Raw genomic sequence first — 20413 nt, 5'->3', positions numbered from 1 at the left:
TAGTCGAGACTTCAGAAAACAAAACAAAGCCTTTACCATTGTTCTGTGTGTTTGTGTGTTATTGTTATTCCACTGTATTAAAGGCATTGCCTCTCTGCGTATGTTGGAATCTGCTCAGAGGGGGATAGAGTGGAATATAAATAAAGTGTTATTATTGTTGTTGTTGTTGTTGTTGTTGTTATTACTCTATGATCTATGGATGGTGCACCTTGTCCCCAAATCTGAGCCATCTTTGTTTTCTTCACATTATAGGACCGGAAAAGAAGGCCAACCAAGAGAGTACTACACTTTGGATTCGATCTTGTTTCTCTTGAATAATGTGCATCTATCACATCCTGTTTATGTCCGCCGTGCTGCAGTAAGTTAATTTCTTCAGAAGAGGATTTAGATTTGGTTGAGTAACAATGAAAAATTAATTGAACATTCATAGCAACATTCTTATATTGATAATATTTCTTTTGTGTTGTGATATTTAAAATTAACATTTTTGTTTGTTGCTAAACAAAAAGTGTTGCTAAACAAAAAGTTCAGAGAAGAAGGAGGCGAGTGATGAAGGAATCTGTAACACTTTTGCTCTTGACAAGCCTTTTAAAGAAAATGCACAAAAAGTATCATTTTTCTTATGGTGTACTCCAACAGCTTGCATGCTTAACTCTCACTTTACTAATCACTCCAGATTTTCTTAGAGACTGTTTGAACTATGTGAATTGGAATTAAAGCTAACTGAATCATGAAAAAATGGAAATAGGGAGAGATTTTATGTTAAAGAAAGTCATGGTTAGCTTTAAACTTGGTTTATACTGGTCACTGATGATTTTTTACTTGCAGTGAAAAGACTAGCTAGTTAAAATAATGTTATGGAGAAATAGGTCTGAAGGTCTCTCCAAATATGAAGGGCAAACTGTATCAGAGTGATAGCAAAGTAAGTGTCATTATTGTTTCTATTTTATTATTTGAGACCAGGTTGAATTGTGGGTTAGATCCAGATTCAAGATTTTCCCCCATGCCTCCCCTCCAGGGGCTTGGGGAATCCTGCTAAATAAGTGAAAGTGGTGCTTAGTGAGTGCATCACTAAAATATATTTTAATAGTACTTGTTCACTTTCATAAGACACATTTTAGATTTTACTCTGTATGTATGAAATAAATGTGTATCCTAAAACACCAGCATTGGCTACAGCTGTACAGAGAATGTTCCATACAAGATGTATAATTTTAATAAAATTCAAGCAGCAACTGCTTCTACATCAGAATTAGATGGGGGAAGTGTAGCAGGTTGGGCAGCTTAGCTCTTCCTTGTTTTGTATGTGATATCTAGCTTATCAGTCATTTAATAATGACACAGGATCCAGATGACAGTGTTTTGCGTCTCAGCATTGTGTGCACAATCTGTTTATTGTGTAGCAAGCTCCAGGAATTCCAGGGGCCGGTTGTAGCTTGTAGTCTAGCTTCCATGGCGTAATTGTTGATGCTATTGCCTTTAGTGAAAATACATTAGCTTAACAATTTGCTGTAAGGGTCAGCAGGACCTTCCCCATTATTGGGTGATGTTGAAACCCAATAATGTCAGTTGCAGAAGAGCTTGGTCATTTGGTGTTGTAACTCCAGGCATTGGTAGCATCTTCTTTAGTTTAGTGGAAGGTTAAGAAAAGAGGAAGGAAATAGTTTACAACAGCAACAAAGAAATCTTGTGGATTAAACCCTGGGGCCAATATAGAAGTGTCTTTCCACTAAATGAGCAAATGAGGTGGAATGTAAAGATACCTAATTTTGGGCTGTGTGTATTGTGGTAATCCAGTTCTTCCCAATTATGAAGCTAGTTTTATAATTAGCAATGCATTTAAAGAGCAGAAGAGCAACTGTACTACTTATGTTGCTGGGAAAATATTTGAATTCCTAGTAATGTTTCCCTCCATTGATATATTAGATTTAGACTTTGCATTCTACAAGATATTTTGGGGAATGTGATATTGAAACCTTCTGATGGTTTCATGAAAATAAACATGAATAAATGTATTAAGTATGAGTGCTTGCAAGTTCACTAGTGAATCTAACTTTATTCTACTTGTCCTACTCACAAATATATTTTTCATATATGTGTCAAGATGGTTTTTAGCATGCTAATTCTATCTTGAAAAACATTGCATATTCCCCATATGACATTTTATTGATCGTATGTTTGAAATTGCAATTTACATTTGAGGTACAGAAAGTAATTTGTCATCAGATGGCACATAGGTTGCTACTCTTTTCTTCTTACATTAGCTATCTTTATTTTTAGACGGAAAACATTCCAGTAGTAAGAAGACCTGATCGAAAAGATCTCCTTGCATACCTAAATGGGGAAAACTGTGAGTATTTAATGTATTATTTTGTTTGTTTTTTAAAATAATCACTGTAATATTTTTGCCATATTTGACTGAATTTGATGTTTGAAATGAAGCCTATGACATGTACCAAATAGATATGTTAAGAAAACACCCGTGAAATCATGATACAATGAAATAAATAGCTAGGAACAGATCTATAAAATGAAAGCTGATCTATCACTTATTAGAAAGGTGTCAGTGGAATTAATCTCAAGGAATACTGTATTGTTTTTTATTGCAAGTGTCTAATGGTTGGTTAGAGAGCCCACATTATATAATTATATAATTATATTATTATGGTTCTTTTATTCATAAAATAATGTTGTTTTCATGTTTTTCATACTATTTTTTCTTTGTACATTAGCAACATCATCAAGTATTGACAGAAGTGCACCACTTGAAATAGGCCTTCAGCGATCTACTCAAGGTATAATTTCATTTTTAAATTTTAAATTTCAAGCTTCCAGTTTGTAAAACATTACCCACAAATGTTTGTTAATTCCTTGTTTTTCTTGTAGTTAAAAGAGCAGCTGATGAAATATTAGCAGAAGCAAAGAAACCTAGAATAGAGGTAAGTTAGTAATGTGTTGTGTATTATTTTTTGTGGATAGGAGATAATTGAGTTTATTTGCATCTAATATTGTACAGCCTGTGTTTTCCCTATTATTTTCATAATGCTTTATATCACTGTTTACTGCACTTGTGTATCAGACCGCTTTCCTCAGTGGAGGTTAAGGCACTAGAAAAAATTGAGCAGTGTCCTGCCCCAGAATCAGCCATACCTCGAAACTAAGTCTGTCCAAATTATCCACCACTGTTTTGCACATGCTCAGTAGCCTGTGTTGAAATTAGCAGAAGGGCAGGCAGGATGCTAGTGCATCTACCTTCACTGGTCAGAACTTTATTCTGCAAAGGAAACACATTTACCTTAAGTGCAGTGATCAAGAAAACATGTGAGTGATATGGGACTTGACTGCACTTTTGTTTGTGATGGAAGCAATCGTAATGAGTTTATTTTGCTCTGAAACTATGAACGTTATACCAGATGCATGTAATGTGTTGCTGATGTGACTTTAGGGCGTTTCAGGGGAAGACAATGGGTGGCAAAGTCAGTATAGTTGGCTCTACCTTTGATGGCCAGCTTGTCTTTACACCAAGTATGACCCCATAGTCCACATGTGTCAAACTCGTGGCTGAATCCAGCCATCCATATATGTGACCCTCCAGATGCTAGGCTACAATTATTATATATCTAATCCCTAGACATAATGACTAGCGCTGATGAGAGTTGCGATGCAGTAACATTTGAAAGGCTGCAGTTTGTTCTGTTTAGTCAAGAAAGTGGGGTTTGAATCTAGATACAAGACTTGTGGATATGATGTCTCCGCTTTGAGTCCCACCCATGGGAGAAAAGCGGGATAAAAATAAATATGTATTTATTTATTTACTTCATTTCTAACCCCCCCCTCCCCCCCCCTTCTCACCTGAAGGGACTCAAGATGAAAATTCAGTGCTGGTAAAAACCAGTACTAAAAATAAAAATTAAACAGTTAAAATCTATTAACATTAAGCAATAATAAATAATGTCTGACTTTAAAATGTCCTTTAACTTTTCACCAACCCACAAGGGCTGTTGGGTTTCAATTCTCATAATCTCCAGTCCTTATGGTGGATGATTAAATCAAATCAAATCATTTATTTCAGTCATTGACCAGCACAGGAAATAGAGTCACATTTTCATACAAACTTGGTATGTTTGGTACATTAAAAATATAAATATAACTACTGAGGCACAATATGGGTGAGGGAGCGGAAAGGAAGGGGAAACAGGGTAAAAAAACATACAATGCCCAGATCCATCACCAAATTGTAGATTCAGAGAAGAAGATTACTGGACACACAGTTAACTTTTGGGACTAGTCATTCCCTGACGGATTTTGTATGCTGCTGCACAGAACTTTGCAACATTGCAACATTGTAGGTTGTAGCTGAATTAATATCTGCAAGTAGCATGGAGGTATAAAATTGTCCTGAATGGCCTGGGTGCTTGTATAACAGAGGTAAGATAAGCCTGGCACGGATGTCCCTGTAGAACGGGCATTGAAGGAGCACATGTTCTATTGTTTCTACATGACCCGAGTCACAGGGGCAGAGTCTCTCTGGGAAAGGGATCTTCCGGTAGCAGCTGATGGGAGAGCGTGGCATCGAGCCAGGGTGAAAGCCTTTCGATGAAGAAGAACCTCTAAGTTTGTTAAATATGCCATAGGGGAGGCAAGATATCTGCTGTCTTCATTGATAAGGAAGGTTGGAACCGAAGCCAGATCTAGTTGTCGCTCTGTGTCTGTGATACATTGTTTAATAAGTGCTTTGGCTTGATTGTAATCCATAGCTAATAATGGTGGATGATTAAAAGTGATGGAAGTTGTTGTTCAGTGACATCTGGTAACCCAAATGGAGATAAAAGCACTGACCACTGTGTAAAAATATATATAGTTGGCTCTCTGTATCCACTGATTCTCCATTCATGGTTTCTATGACCCTTTGAATGCATTCATAAAGTTGATGTGACCCTTGATAAAATGAATTTGATACCCCTGCTATAGCCCATTTAGGCACTATGTCACTGTCTCTAGTCTTTGGCTTAATGGCTGTCATTCACAATATATTTATTTACAGTATTTATATTCCGCCCTTCTCACCCTACAGGGGACTCAGGGCGAATTACCATGTACACATATATTTCAAACATTCAATGCCGAAGACACACAACAGATATAGACAAACAGTCAGAGGCTATTTAACTTTTCTGTCCGCCAGGGGAGCTGTCACTTTCATCGTCCATCTGCGACACTGATGAAGTACTTTTGCATTCCCCACAGGCTTTTGCTGGAGTGCTTTGCTGGAGTCTTTTTTATGGCCTCGTAAATTAGTTAAATTAGCCTCCCCACACATAGGTGGTACCTAATTTTCCTACTTGACAGATGCAACTGTCTTTCGGGTTGCAAAAGTCGACAACAAGCTACACAATTGGTCGGAAGCTCACTCTGACCCAATCAGAAGTGATCTTAATGCAACTGACACTCAGACAGCTGTGCCACAGTCCCAGTGTGGCAAATCTAAATTGTCATTCAGGCTAAAGTATGAACGTACGCTTGTCTGATTCTTTTTGGTTGAATTGCTTTGTGTCATATTTAGAAAAAAAAGTGTGTGTGTTTTTTTTTTAAATTTTCTTGAAAGTAGTTTGCTATGCAGCATTGGCCAGGGGTGATGTTCATCAAGTGAGGGAAAAGAGTATCTCAGAACCTCCTTGAGCTTTTGGAGCCAGCTTGTAATTATTTGGATCTTTCTCAGGGATCTTTGGAGTACCCAAGGAAGCACTTTTCCTCAAGAGTCTTTGAAATGTTAGAAATGAATGATGTATTATGTTAATTGGTAATTGGCAAAGAGCTTTCCAAACGTGATTGTAGCTTGGACGCTAAACTGAAAATGGTCAGATTGCTTTATTGTAACTTCATTGTAATATTAAACATGAATGTGAAGAAAACATAGAGATACAGCCCATTGACAGCTAGTCACATGTGAAGGCTTTTGTCTAAAACCAAACTTTTTAAACGGAGGGCCAGGTCACAGTCCCTCAAACTATTGGAGTGCCACATTATAATTTGAAAAAACATGAATGAATTCCTATGCACACCGCACATATCTTATTTGTAGTGCAAAAAACACTTAAAAACAATACAATAATTAAAATGAAGAACAGTTTTAACAACTATAAACTTATTAGTATTTCAATGGGAAGTGTGGGCCTGCTTGTGGCTGATGAGATAGGATTATTGTTGTTGCTGTGTGCTTTCAAGTCATTTCAGACTTAGGTTGACCCTGAGTGAGGGCCGGGTAAATGACCTTGGAGGGCCGTATCTGACCCCCGGGCCTTAGTTTGAGGACCCCTGGTCTAAACAATGTAGTATCACTGGTGTATAACTAATTGTTATTTATCTTCCTGAAGTATCCAGTATCCAGTGATGGCATTTTGCTGGTCCAAGTATTATTGTGCTTGTGTGCAAGGAAGGAATCCAGCACAATTTCTAGCCACACAACATGTGACAGTCAATTGTACCATTGGAAGGGATCAAAGGAATTCTATTCATGCATTGGTTACCTCAGCTACTGTAGGTGTTGGTCTTCTAAACATTTCTGTTCTTACTAGGATGAAGAGTGTGTGCGGCTTGACAAAGAGCGGCTTGCAGCTCGTTTGGAAGGGCACAAGGAAGGCATTGTGCAGACAGAACAAATCAGGCAAGTTTTGCTTTATGTCTAATATTGTTAATACCTATACACACAATAAAAGTGAAAATATGTACGTGTGTGTGGCTGGAGCATCCACTTACCTAGACAAGCTCCTCCCTCCACAAACAGCTATAGCTCCCACTTCTCAGGAGACACCAATGGCCCTTCCTCCAATGACATTGCAGGTTATAGTGAGTACCATGAACATGTACAAGAGTCCCACATACTGCCCACTATCAAAGGGAAGCCTTTCATATGGGGACAATTTCATCCTAGATTTTATGTGTTTCCTCCACCATAGACACCCCAGTGTTTCTTTTTCCATTGGTGTGAATTTGCCCACTGCCTATCCCTTAGCCCTTTCCTATTTTTTATGGCACACAGCAAACAGAGGAATTGATCAACAACTGCACATACTAGAGAGGTTTGGGGAGAATTCACCATGATTTATAGGAGTTGTAAGTAAACTGTATAGTTCACCTGCAGTCTAAGAGCACTCTGAACTCCATCAAAAATTGCCCTGGAATTAACTTGGCACACAGACCCCCATGACCAAGAAAAAATACTTGAGGTCTTTGTTGGGAATTTATAGGAGTTGTAGTTCACCTACATCCAGAGCGCACTATGAACCCAAAAAATGATGGATTGGACCAAACTTGGCATGCATACCTGATATGCCTAAATTTGAATACTGCTGGGTTTTGAGGGGAATTGGCCTGGACATTTTGGAGTTGTAGGTACTGGGATTTATAGTTCACCTGCAATCAATGAGTATTCTGAACTCCACCAAAGATAGAATTGGACCAAACTTGGCACACACAGCCCCCATGATCAGCAAAATATACTGGAGGTCTTTGGGGAAAATTCACCTTGATTTGGGGGCATTGTTGTTCACCAACATCCAGAGAACACTGTGAACCCAAACGCCAATGGATCTGGGCCAAACTTGCACACATGCCAGATACCCCGAAATTTAATTACTGAAGGGACTTGGGGGGTGGGCACTGACCTTCTTTTCTGGGAATTGTAGTTCACCCACAACCAGAGAAACTGTGACCTCCACTGATCATGGACCTGGACCAAACTTGACACACAAAACCTCCATGACTAATTCAACCTACTGGAGGGGTTTGAGGGGACTGACTCACCATAGTGAGAGTTGTAGTTTACCCTACAGCTAGAGAGCACACCAAACTCCACTGATGATGCATCTAGAGCAAACTTGCCCAATGTAATAAATACTGATGGAGTTTTTCTGGGTTAATCTGGTATGGTGTCAGTTGCACTTAATCTGCTACCTTGTGCATTTTGTGCAATTAAAATTTGTCTTTTCCACATAACCCAGGCAACACTGGGTACCCAAGCTAGTAAGAATATAAAACTGCTTTTGACTAAGTTCCTCTGAAAGAAGCAATTACAAAAATCTGGCTTGGAAATGGAAATGTAGAGCCACTGGGAAAAATGTGTAATACTTTGTATTTTTTATAAAATAAATTAAATTATAGCATGATACTTTGCAAGACTACCCATGGATACCTGAAAATGGAGAAACAGCAACCCTATAATTTGGCTATACTTGACTTGGAAATATACCTAGAGATGCCCACAAAGACTTCTAGGAGGAAATACTTTTTTGTGGTGTGTGTAAAGGAAACCATGAATATTGAATCCAAGGATAAAGGAGTCATATCATATTGTGATACTGGACATAAAATATCATAACATTTCTATACTGATATTCTCAATATTCCTGCTACTTGATGTGCAGTTTAATCTGATATAGACCTAAATCTGTTTCTTGTAACAGAGCATCCATCTGCTCCTCTATCCAGATCTTTACACCTTCTGAAATTTGACTGCAGGGGCTGTATCTCTGCTTTCCATAAGATGGTTTAGAGCCATCTCCTATTTACATTAGATTATGTTGCTTTTCGGCCTACCAGAGAATAGTTATACTCTAAAGAAAATTTCAGGAATGCTTGTAAAGTGCTCTGGACATTTGAAATGTGCTACGTATAAAGTAATAAGTATTTTTTTTAAAGCTTAAAGTGGAAAAGAATGGGAATCTGCACTAGTTAAATAGATCTTGCCTCCAGAATCTTTTACTGAGGAGCACAACTAAAAAATTCCCAGAGTTGGACACGACTGGACTTAATGTCAGGGGAAACCTTTACATTTACCTATCTATCCACTGCATGTTAAAAAAGCAAACATATAGCAGTCTGGCCACCAAAATAGAAGTACTGTATTTTCTGGTGTATAAGACTACTTTTTAACCCAGGAAAATCTTCTCAAAAGTTGGAGGTCGTCTTATACGGCGAGTGTCATCTTATGGGGTGGGTGCGGAAACTTCTGGGCCAGACTGGAGAATCTGCGGTCGCCACATATGGTTGGGGGAACTCGAAAACGGCCTCGCCGCATCCCCACTGTATGCGGCGACTGTATGAAAGCTTCAAGGGTGGTGTTGTACAAGTATGGTAGAAGAAAATGTACTCACCAGGATTCGTGAAAAGAAGTGAATTAACATGGTTCCTATGACGAAGTGAGGGGGCACCTCAACGGGAAGGTGTAAGTGAAGGATGGAGCAAGATGCAGGCGTCAAGGATGCCTGGGGTATGGAAAAAAGAGAGAGCAGTGATGTGCCCAGAAAAACACGCCTCTTTCATCCGTCTGGCCCGCTCATGTATCCTATTACCTTACCTTCTTCTCTGATTCTCAGATCTTGCACCTAAGGAATGCAGTGAATCGGCACAGGTGTGCATGTGCAAGATCTGAGAGACAGAGAAGGTGGTACAGTAATAGGAAAATTACCATATTGAAATCAAATCTGATGTTTTTAAATTTTTTATTTGGTGTGCGTTGGAAGAGGGGTAGTCTTATACAGCGAGTATAACCCAAACTATATTTTCACTGGAAAAGTTGGGGGTTATTTTATACACCCATTTTATACACTGGAAAATATGATAATAATAAAAGTGGAATTTGGTGAAAAAAGTCATCCTTGGTTGAAATTTGGAAAAGGACTGAGGGCCCTTCCAGACAGGCCCTATATAAAAGGGGTATTTTTAAAGTAAGGTCCATTTGAACATAAGTACACAACGAAAGTTTATTTCAAAAAAGTAAATTTATTTTCAGAAAGTACATACTTCACTCTATTTTTTGACATAGTTGCCAAGTTTATTCAAACACTTATCATATCTCTGAACCAATTTTAAAATACCCTCTTCATAAAAACTTGCCGCCACCAAAAGCCACCAAATCGTCTGTAATCAAAGAAGGGTGACGGAAGCGGTCCTCATCATGGACGTTGTCACGGCCATCTTTGAATTGTCGTACCCACGTATGCACTTTGCTTTCACTTTGCGTACACTTCACAAATCTTTCGATGAATTTCTGCAGCAGGCAGGTTCCTTGCTGACAAAAACCGTATCACTGAGCGAACTTCACATGCGGCGGGTGAGTTTTTAAAGCACAGAACAATGTGCTTGGTATGGTCATGCTTCCTTTATATGTGGATATGTTTAGTTTTGAATAAAAAGTTTGGTGAAACATGTTTAGCTGCTTTTTTTGTAGAATCTATCCCTGCTATTCCCATGTTATTTCTACCTCTGGTACCAAATTTTCTATAGAGAAGCAGTGTTTGGGAACCCATCTACTTCGTTAACTGAGTTATACTTATATAACTAAATGGTAGTTTGTAACTGATGAATGTTTTGATGTCTTATTTTAGATCCTTATCTGAAGCTATGTCTGTGGAAAAAATTGCTGCAATCAAAGCCAAAATCATGGCCAAAAAAAGGTCTACGATTAAGACTGATTTGGATGATGACATAACTGCTCTTAAACAGCGAAGTTTTGTTGATGCAGAAGTTGATGTAACAAGAGATATTGTCAGCAGAGAAAGAGTGTGGAGGACAAGAACTACCATCTTACAAAGTACCGGCAAAGTAAGAGCTTGTTTTACCATGTTTCTGTTCAGCTTGTAATACATTTTAGAGCTTGAAAAGAAAAGTGCTTGCATGTGTACTGTGCTAACCTTGGCATATACAATACACCAATTCTGTCTTTGTTTACTAGAAAGTAAGCCCCATTGCAGCCTATGTCTCATAAATGTGCCCAGGATTACTGACAGTTTTTAGAGTTCAACTTGTATGTTGTTTATTGTTCAGTGTGCCGTAGTGACAGTTATGCTTTTAGTACTAGTAGGGATTAGATTACATGACTATTGTGGTGTCATCCAGCTTCATACAGATTGGAATAGTCCTTAATTTGATGCACCAAAGCTTTTCAGCAAAGTTACACAGTTCTTGAAGTTGGGTATTTTATATTTCTTCTGTCAGAATGGATCCCCAGACATGATTGTGTGCGTCGAGAATATAACTTTCTTTGACTTCTGAGACCTGCTTTGATTAAAAACTGTCTACTGGTTATCGAATTTGTGACTTAGTGATTGAAGAAGGAAATGCAAACTCCACTCAGAGAAATTTAGATTAATTCAAGTTGATCATTGGTTTTTTGAAACTTGAGATGCACATGTTTTTATACAGCTGTGCTTCAAGTAGACCCGCATTTATCCTTTTTTTTTCTTTTTACTATAGATTATATGTAATGTTGGTGTTAATCATTTCTTTAGGATTTGATTAATCAACAGTTTGAATGATGCCACCTACATTATTTATAATATCCTTACAGTATGTTTCACATTAGATTCTGTGTAAAATGGATCAAAACCAACAATTAAAAAAGCCAAAGTCTGACAATCTTTCCAAAATTTGTATGAAAATAATCAGATTGTTAGTGTACATTTAATTAATAGGTTTGGACAACATAACTTCATTATATGCATTTTAATGGGGGGAAAACATAAATCTAAAGTGTGAGGGAGGTAGTTGACTGATTTGGTCCAAAATCTCCATGCAGTTCATTTTTCAGCAAATTTGGACACCCAGCAATCAAGCATTGTATGATGCTACTACAAACTGTTTCTAGTTTCACAAAGAAATAGCCCTGGCTTGATTCTTAATGACAGAAACCACTGGAAACTAGGAAGAAGTGTAAACCTCCCATTATTTCCACCAGTAATAAATAAGTGGTTTGGTCACCTTCCTGATAGTTGGGGGAGTCGGCCATCTGTGGCAGGGATGATTTTCTTCATCCTGATGAACTTCCAGGGTTGTGGGATGATGATTAGCAAAGCTTGCCTCTTCCATTGTTCTTTAACTAAAATGTGTAGTACAGTTGAAAGTGTTATGGGAGTTGTATTGTCGAAGGCTTTCATGGCCGGAATCACTCAGTTCTTGTGGGTTTTTTCGGGCTATATGGCCATGTTCTAGAGGCATTTCTCCTGACGTTTCGCCTGCATCTATGGCAAGCTTCCTCAGAGGTGAGGTCTGCTGGAGCTGGGAAAAAAGGGGTTTATATATCTGTGGAATGACCAGGGTGAGACAAAGGGCTTTTGTAAGTTGGGCTAGGTGTGAATCTTTTCAATTGACCACTTTGATTAGCATACAATGGGCTGACTGTGCCTGGAGCAAACTCTTCTTGAAAGGTGATTAGATGTCCCTGCCTGTTTTCCTCTCTGCTGTTTTAATTTTAGAATTTTTTAATACTGGTAGCCAGATTTTGTTCATTTTCATGGTTTCTTCCTTTCTGTTGAAATTGTCCACATGTTTGTGGATTTCAATGGCTTCTCTGTATAGTCTGACATGGTGGTTGTGAGAGTGGTCCAGCATTTTTGTGTTCTCAAATAAAATGCTGTGTCCAGGTTGGTTCATCAGGTGCTCTGCTATGGCTGATTTCTCTGGTTGGAGTAGTCTGCAGTGCCTTTCATGTTCCTGGATTCTTGTTTGGGCGCTGCGTTTGGTGGTCCCTATGTAGACTTGTCCACGGCTGCATGGTATACGGTAGACTCCTGCAGAGGTGAGAGGATCCCTCTTGTCCTTTGCTGAACGTAGCATTTGTTGGATTTTCTTGGTGGGTTTGTAGACTACTCCAACCAGAGAAATCAGCCATAGCAGAGCACCTGATGAACCAACCTGGACACAGCATTTTATTTGAGAACACAAAAATGCTGGACCACTCTCACAACCACCATGTCAGACTACACAGAGAAGCCATTGAAATCCACAAACATGTGGACAATTTCAACAGAAAGGAAGAAACCATGAAAATGAACAAAATCTGGCTACCAGTATTAAAAAATTCTAAAATTAAAACAGCAGAGAGGAAAACAGGCAGGGACATCTAATCACCTTTCAAGAAGAGTTTGCTCCAGGCACAGTCAGCCCATTGTATGCTAATCAAAGTGGTCAATTGAAAAGATTCACACCTAGCCCAACTTACAAAAGCCCTTTGTCTCACCCTGGTCATTCCACAGATATATAAACCCCCTTTTTCCCAGCTCCAGCAGACCTCACCTCTGAGGAAGCTTGCCATAGATGCAGGCGAAACGTCAGGAGAAATGCCTCTAGAACATGGCCATATAGCCCGAAAAAACCCACAAGAACTGAGTGTTATGGAAGTTGTTTCAACTGATAAGGGGAAGGAATAAGTCGTTTGTACTCACTTGACTTATGAAAATTGAGAAGGCTGTGGGGTTTGAGTGTCCTGAACTATGTTTTTATCTGTGTTGTTCCAGTCCTATATTGCTATACCAACTTAGCCAAAACTCTGCACTTCCAGTCCTTTTCCCCCTTTGTCAGTTGGTTATTTTTTCATTAAGTTAAATATGTTTTATATAATTTAACTTACACATGTTGCACTAAAATAGGGACATGTTAATCACAGTTTATGTGCAGCCCCAATTATTTTCATTTCTAGTCTTCTTTGTTAAAAATCTTCAGATTAGATATTACGATCGCATAAAAAGTCTACCCAGAAAGGTGCATTTAGATGCGGAATTTTGAGGTTGGAGTCAAGACATGTATCCTTCCTTGCCTTCTTTCATCCTAAATGCTTTCTTTTGGATCTCTCTGCTGCGGTTTGGGAACATGACTCTGATATTAAAATAAATATGGACATTTTAGCAGAATTCTGACTTGAAATCTCAAAAAGAAAGATTTTCAGTGTACTTTGTTCCTTTTAATATGCACTGGTAGCAGTCAGTTGTAATACATACCTAGGCAGAAAGCACAGGGAAAACTGGTTCACACTGAGGCAGAAGGGACTCCTGTGCCAATCAAAATCATCCACTGAAGTAGCAGATACAATGCATTATCTTTTATGATACCAATATGAAGGTTTTCAGTAGAAAATTCATGAGAAAATGTGTGCCATATAGCAACTGCATTAGGTAAAATCTAATATTTTTTGACCTGCAAAACCTAGGCAATATTCATAGACTCTGCTGCCTGTACTAAAAGTTCCAAATGTAACATAAATGGACAGGCTTTTATTTCTAAAAATATTGAGGATCTAGTTTAGCACACTAAAGATAAACCCCGTGAATAGTATGTGCTGTCTCTTTATGATTTAACCTTATGTGCTTTGATCTTCTAGAAAGTTGTTGATTTAAGTGAGCAGTTATTGTCCATGTGGTGCACTTCAGAAAAATAACTGTAGATTTATATGGTGAGGCTTTTAGGATTAGAATTGGAAACTAAATGCAGACATTGCGAGCATGCTAATAGAAGATAGATTTCTCTCTCTTTATAAGTGAATAGTACTTAATGATTAAAAACATTTTTAGTGCTGCCTTTGATTCAATACTAGTGAGTATGTTAAACACTATAAAATTTCTGTAAAACTTGGATTAGTAATCTGAACCTTCAGTTTCTATCTATCTATCTATCTATCTATCTATCTATCTATCTATCTATCATATCTATCTATCTGATTTGTCGTCGACCCAGTCATAGAATCATAGAATCAAAGAGTTGGAAGAGACTTCATGGGCCATCCAGTCCAACCCCCTGCCAAGAAGCAGGAATATTGCATTCAAATCACTCCTGACAGATGGCCATCCAGCCTCTGTTTAAAAGCTTCCAAAGAAGGAGCCTCCACCACACTCCGGGGCAGAGAGTTCCACTGCTGAACGGCTCTCACAGTCAGGAAGTTCTTCCTCATGTTCAGATGGAATCTCCTCTCTTGTAGTTTGAAGCCATTGTTCCACGTCCTAGTCTCCAAGGAAGCAGAAAACAAGCTTGCTCCCTCCTCCGTGTGGCTTCCTCTCACATATTTATACATGGCAATCATATCTCCTCTCAGCCTTCTCTTCTTCAGGCTAAACATGCCCAGCTCCTTAAGCCGCTCCTCATAGCGCTCCTCACAGTCTTTTTGGCTTCATGCAAATCTACCATTTGCCAAACTATATGATCCTGTGCTTTTCTTTTCTATTTCTGGCTGAATGTTTAACTATTAGTTGGTCCCATCCAGTATGAGGTCTGCCCAAGGGCCACTTGTGGTCTCTTGGTATCCAGTTGGCTAGTCGACATGTCCATTAGTTGTCTTTTGTTTATACTATATGCCCTGCCCATCTTTTTGCCTCATAGATTTCATTGACCACGTCACGTTACCCCGGTTTTGTTACACAGCTCTTTATTGCTGACTTTATCTTTTATTGTCATGCCACATATCCTTCTTTCCATTTCTCTTTTAGTCACCTCCAGTTTTTCCTCCTCTAACTTTGTTTTGCCCATGTTTCGGATACATATATCATTGCCAGCAAAATTGTAGTGTTGAAGATATCTGCTCTGACCTTCATTGGCAGTTTATAATCTGTTAGCACTGTCCAGTTTTGATTAAAAGCTGTCCAAGCAGCCTTTCATTTTCCTCCTCATTTGCCATTTGCCAAATTATTTGACTGCACTTGTTCAAGGATACATATTCAGTCACTTCCTCAATTTCATCTCTCTTTATAACAATGCGGCCCTGGGCACACTGCTCATTTTTCATCCATTTTGTTTTCTCCAAGTTCATTTCCAGTCCTACTAATTTTGAGAGTCGAGCTAGTTGTTAGAGATCATGTTGTAAATCTTCCAGATTTTTGGCGAAAAGGACACAATTGTCTATGAAGAGGAGATGAGAAAGTTGTTCACCATCAATTGAAATCCAGCTTTTGTGTTTAATTTTTTGGAAGAGGCTTTCCAAAGTTGCCGCAAGCAGTTTTGCTGATATTGTGTATCCTTGATCCACTCCTTTGTTAATTCTGATATGACACACTTCTGACAACAGTTTTATACCCATTGTGCACCCTGTATTGATGCTTTTTATGATGTTCACATATGCTGGATTTCCACCAGCTTGGTGCAGAGCGTTAAGGATAGCATTTATCGCAACTTAGTTGAAGGCCTTTTGGTAATCAACACGAGCAAGAGAAAACCATGAAATTATTGTCATTGCAATCATTTAATTGACAACTAAAGTAATCTTAGAGAAAAGGCTACAGTGATCTTGTCAGTTTTCGTGATTTCACATCAGAGGACTCTGGAAAATTGACCGGTATGTTCAGATATGTCCGCAGTGATACCAACAGTCATTTTTTATTCTACTCTGTTGATGAGAATTGATATAAAAATGTTTAAGGAAACTATTGTAGGTTGAGAAAGAGTGCAATACTAAATGGAACCCAACTGTAGTCAGAACTGGTTTTTAATTCTTTTTATAGTTCTTGTTTCCTTGAACACGATTTATTCTTTTTTTGTTTTACTTTTTTTGCTCACTTCTGCTCATAATTGCTTGTTAATAGTGCCTTTTTTGTCTTGGGAAAAAGATCTTACTAATTTATTACGCTCTTTTAAAAAGTTATTTTAAAAAGAGAATTTAGCAATGGCTAGTTCTTTGACTTTGTTTCTTTTATTCAGAATGAGTAATTCTGATTTTTATTCAGACTAATTTCATTCATTTTTATTCAGAATTAATAAAAGAAAGAAATTTTATTAAATTTTAGTATTGGGTCCGCAGAGGCCAGGGCTTTTTTCATAATAACACTACTTCATCAGCCAGTATTCTTATCCTTGAATATTATCTTTGCTCTTTTATTTGTAGACTAAAACACCTCAAACGACCTTCAATGAATGTGAAATATTTTTAGTGTTGGGAGTTTTTTACTTGTTTCCCTTGCAGTGTCTGGTGATGAAATTATTTGTCCATAGAACTTCATTCTCAAAACACTTTCTTCAGTAGTTAATAATGCAAGAAACCTTAATTCTCAGAAGGTCATTTTTTATATTAAAGATGTTGGGCTGCCTTTTAAGACTGAGCTGCCTTTAAGTTTTCTTTACCTAGATCTTGTCTCTAAATGCTTGAAAGAATATGAAAAGAAGAATCCCATTTCTTCCCCTGACTATTTTTACTGTGAGCACTAGGTGGTAGTCTTGTTCCATTACATTTCATACTGAAGAATGAATCTGATTCATGATGCAAGAGAATCAACATGGATTTAGAGGACTGTCTCTTCTGTTCGCTCATTCAGACTACAGATTTCAGTAATTTTAAAAGCTGCTCCACATTATAAATTAGGCGTGCTTAAATCAAAGTAATTTAGAACGCAGAAGGAGAAATACCCATTTAAATAATTGATTTGAATTGAGTTTCCAATTCTGTAATTCATATATTTTCTGATTAAGAGTGTTTAATATTTGGTTGCTGAACAATGTCCTAATTCCTATTGTTAGCTTCCTCTACATTAAGTGCATTGGATCAATGGGAACTTGGTAAATCAACATTTATGTATGTTTGATTGATTGGATCTATTCTAGTTTGAGTGTACTGGTAAATAGGATTTGAAGCAATGGAAATGTTCCATTCGCAGTTAGTTTTATTATTCCCTTATAGGAAGACCTACATATTTTTTTTTAAAAAAAAAACAAAAAACAAAAACAAACAAAACATCTGTCTAGGACATTGATCCACAAACTTTTTAAACAGAGGGCCAGGTCATAGTCCCTCAAACGGTTGGAGGGCCGGATTATAATTTGAAAAAAGCATGAATGAATTCCTATGCACACTGCACATATCTTATTTGTAGTGGGGAAAAAACATTTAAAAACAATACAATAATAAAATGAAGAACAATTTAAACAAATATAAACTTATTAGTATTTCAATGGGAAGTATGGGCCTGCTTTTGGCTGATGAGATAGGATTGTTGTTGTTGTTGTTGTGTGCTTTCAAGTCATTTCAGACTTAAGTTGACCCTGAGTGAGGGCCAGGTAAATGACCTTGGAGGGCCGTATCCGGCCCCCGGGCCATAGTTTGAGGACCCCTGGTCTAGGATCACGAGTGTGACTGGAGGAAATTGACTACAGAGTCAAGCTGGAAGACTCGAGATTACTAGAGAACATTTTAAATCAAATCTGTGGATAAGCTAATTTGCAAAAGGAAAAAGATGCGCATGTAAAAGACTGATTTTATTGCAATTTCTTTTTTTTTAACAAACAAGGACATCAAGGGTATGCATGCTTAATGCTGGTAAACTCCAATGAGTTCTTTAAGAATTATTTTTGCTTTCACACCTTTTTGTCAGGTTACAAAAGCCATTATTTGCTTTTATTTGATTAAATAAGTGGTTTCCTCAGAGATTGCGAAGTAGGGGATCTAGCCTCTCTTTATATGGTTCACTTCCTATTTTTTTTTTATTTCAATCTTATGAGTAGGATAACTGTTTGAAACTTTAGAGTCTGAATATTCAGGGGAAAATGGAAGGAAAAAGGAAGAGGGGCAGACCAAGGGCAAGTTGGATGGATGGTATCCTTGAAGTGACTGGCTTGACTTTGAAGGAGCTGGGGGTGGCCACGGCCGACAGGCATGAGCTGGTCCATGAGGTCACAAAGAGTCAGAAACGATTGAATGAATAAACAACAGCAACAAGATGTTCAGGTACGAACTATTATTGGAAAGTTTGCAGCCAAAATTAAAGGAGGGTTGCAGTTCTGCTCAGTGAGTCTCCTTCTCCTGCTTGGTTTCTTTTTTTCTTTCTTTTTGGAGTCTCTCCTAGCTCCAATTAGCAGTGATCAGATAATAGGTGGTTGCCCTACTTGCATTACTCTTTCAAAGTGATTTTCCAGCTCCTTGTATCTCCATACACTTGGGCTAATCACCCAGACAACCAAACTTTCTCTACAGAGGTTTGAAGAGGGGATAGAATAGAAATTGGAGAGAAAATTCTTTGTTTAATAATTTGCTGGTTTACAGAAGACACTTTAATTCCTCACTTTTTCTTTTCACTGTTAGTAGAGTGGACCTGACTCCATTGCATAGGAGGTCAGGTATAGTTACAGGATTTCATAACTTCAAAAAAGAGAAAGTGAGTTATACATTACTTATATTCTTTTGCAAATGCCTGCTGAACATTAGGAAAACTCTGGTATGTTAGGAAAAAAGAGTTCCTTTTTTCAGAAGCTTCAAAGAATGCATTACTTTTCTCAAAAATTCGAAAAACGTTACTGCTTGGGCCGAAGCTGCCAGAATCTCATACTCAGCAGGCCCAGTGCTCACACTAACTGTGGAGTTCATGAAGATTTTAGTCTAAAAGAACTGTGGAAATTTTATTCTAAGAAAGGTAACCTTTCCATACTTTGATCCCACTGTGCATGCTGCTGTCTTTACAAGGGGAGCCAGAAGCTTTGCTTCCATGGGGAGACAAATAATCTTTTAGATCACTCTTGGTACTTCCATATAGCTATAATTTCCAGAACTCTGCCTAACAGTTCTGAGATCATGTTATGGTTTCCTTTCTCATTCTGCCAGCCAGAACATTGGCTTTATAAAAAGTATTTGTGCCATATTTTCCCCATAGAGTGATTTCTATTTATTTTGAAAACACTATGTGACATGGTATTTGTTCCTGGGTTATAAATGTCATTCCCTTATTGGCTCTATCATAAAAATATGGAAAAAGTTTATCAAACTGCAACAACTTTGTTTTTGTGGGACATTCTGCAGTACAGCTTACTATAGTTTTGCAATGAATATCTCTGAGTCTCAACCAATTCAGAGGCTGAGCAACTAATACCCATACCAACATAAAGCAGACCAGATAGCACATGAACTTCTGAAGAATGGGAAACCCAACCTTGCCACCATCTAGAAAGGAAATCAATAGTCAGACAACCAAAAAATGAGAACAACAAACTTCATGAAACTTTTACATCTACCAAATTGGAGACAGCTCTCAATAAATCTAAAAATGGCAAAGTAGCTGGCCTGGATGATATATGGATGGAACAAATTAAGAACTTTGGCCCAAAAGCAAGGTGCTGGGTGCTGAAGCTGATGAACAACTGCATTGCATCTTGTCAGATCCCTAAAATCCGGAGGAAAGCAAGAATCATAGCCATATTGAAACCAGGCAAAGATCATAATGATCCAAAAAGCTATAGACAAATCTCCTTGTTGTGCCAGATTTATTTTGCATAGAATTATGGAAAAAAATGACCCATGTATGATTCCACAGCAGGCTGGTTTCAGGAAAGGCAAAAGCTGCACATCACAAGTGCTGAAACTGACTCAGCACATAACAAATGGTTTTTGTAAGGCAGCAGATTACAGGAACTGTCTTCACAGACCTGTCAGCAGCATATGATACTGTAAATCATTGCCTTCTCCTGAGAAAAATTTATAATATCACAAAGGACTACCACTTCATTTGCTTCATAGGAGATCTGCTACAAAACAGGAGCTTTTTGTTGAGTTCCTGGGCCAGAGAAGCAGATGGCATAAACAGAAGAATGGCCTGTCTCAGGGGAGTGTGCTTGCTCCACCATTGTTTAATATTTACACAAATGATCAGCCACTGTTAGAAGCGACAGAGAATTTCAT

The 20413-nt window shown here is 38.1% G+C and overlaps 1 protein-coding gene across 1 annotated transcript in view; it reads left to right on the top strand.

Moving 5' to 3' along the window:
• CDC73 (cell division cycle 73) overlaps positions 1 to 20413 on the top strand; it is a 164717-nt gene that overhangs the window by 4606 nt on the left and 139698 nt on the right. The window contains exons 2-7 of the mRNA XM_060774537.2: positions 253 to 358; positions 2281 to 2350; positions 2733 to 2795; positions 2887 to 2939; positions 6576 to 6664; positions 10386 to 10602. Coding sequence (XP_060630520.1) covers positions 253 to 358; positions 2281 to 2350; positions 2733 to 2795; positions 2887 to 2939; positions 6576 to 6664; positions 10386 to 10602 — 598 coding nt within the window. The remainder of the gene's footprint in view (positions 1 to 252; positions 359 to 2280; positions 2351 to 2732; positions 2796 to 2886; positions 2940 to 6575; positions 6665 to 10385; positions 10603 to 20413) is intronic.

This window comes from Anolis sagrei, chromosome 4 (assembly GCF_037176765.1).
Source record: "Anolis sagrei isolate rAnoSag1 chromosome 4, rAnoSag1.mat, whole genome shotgun sequence".
Taxonomy (NCBI): Eukaryota; Metazoa; Chordata; class Lepidosauria; order Squamata; family Dactyloidae; genus Anolis; species Anolis sagrei.
Note: the sequence above shows the minus strand (reverse complement) of the source record. Positions and strands in the feature narration are given on the sequence as shown.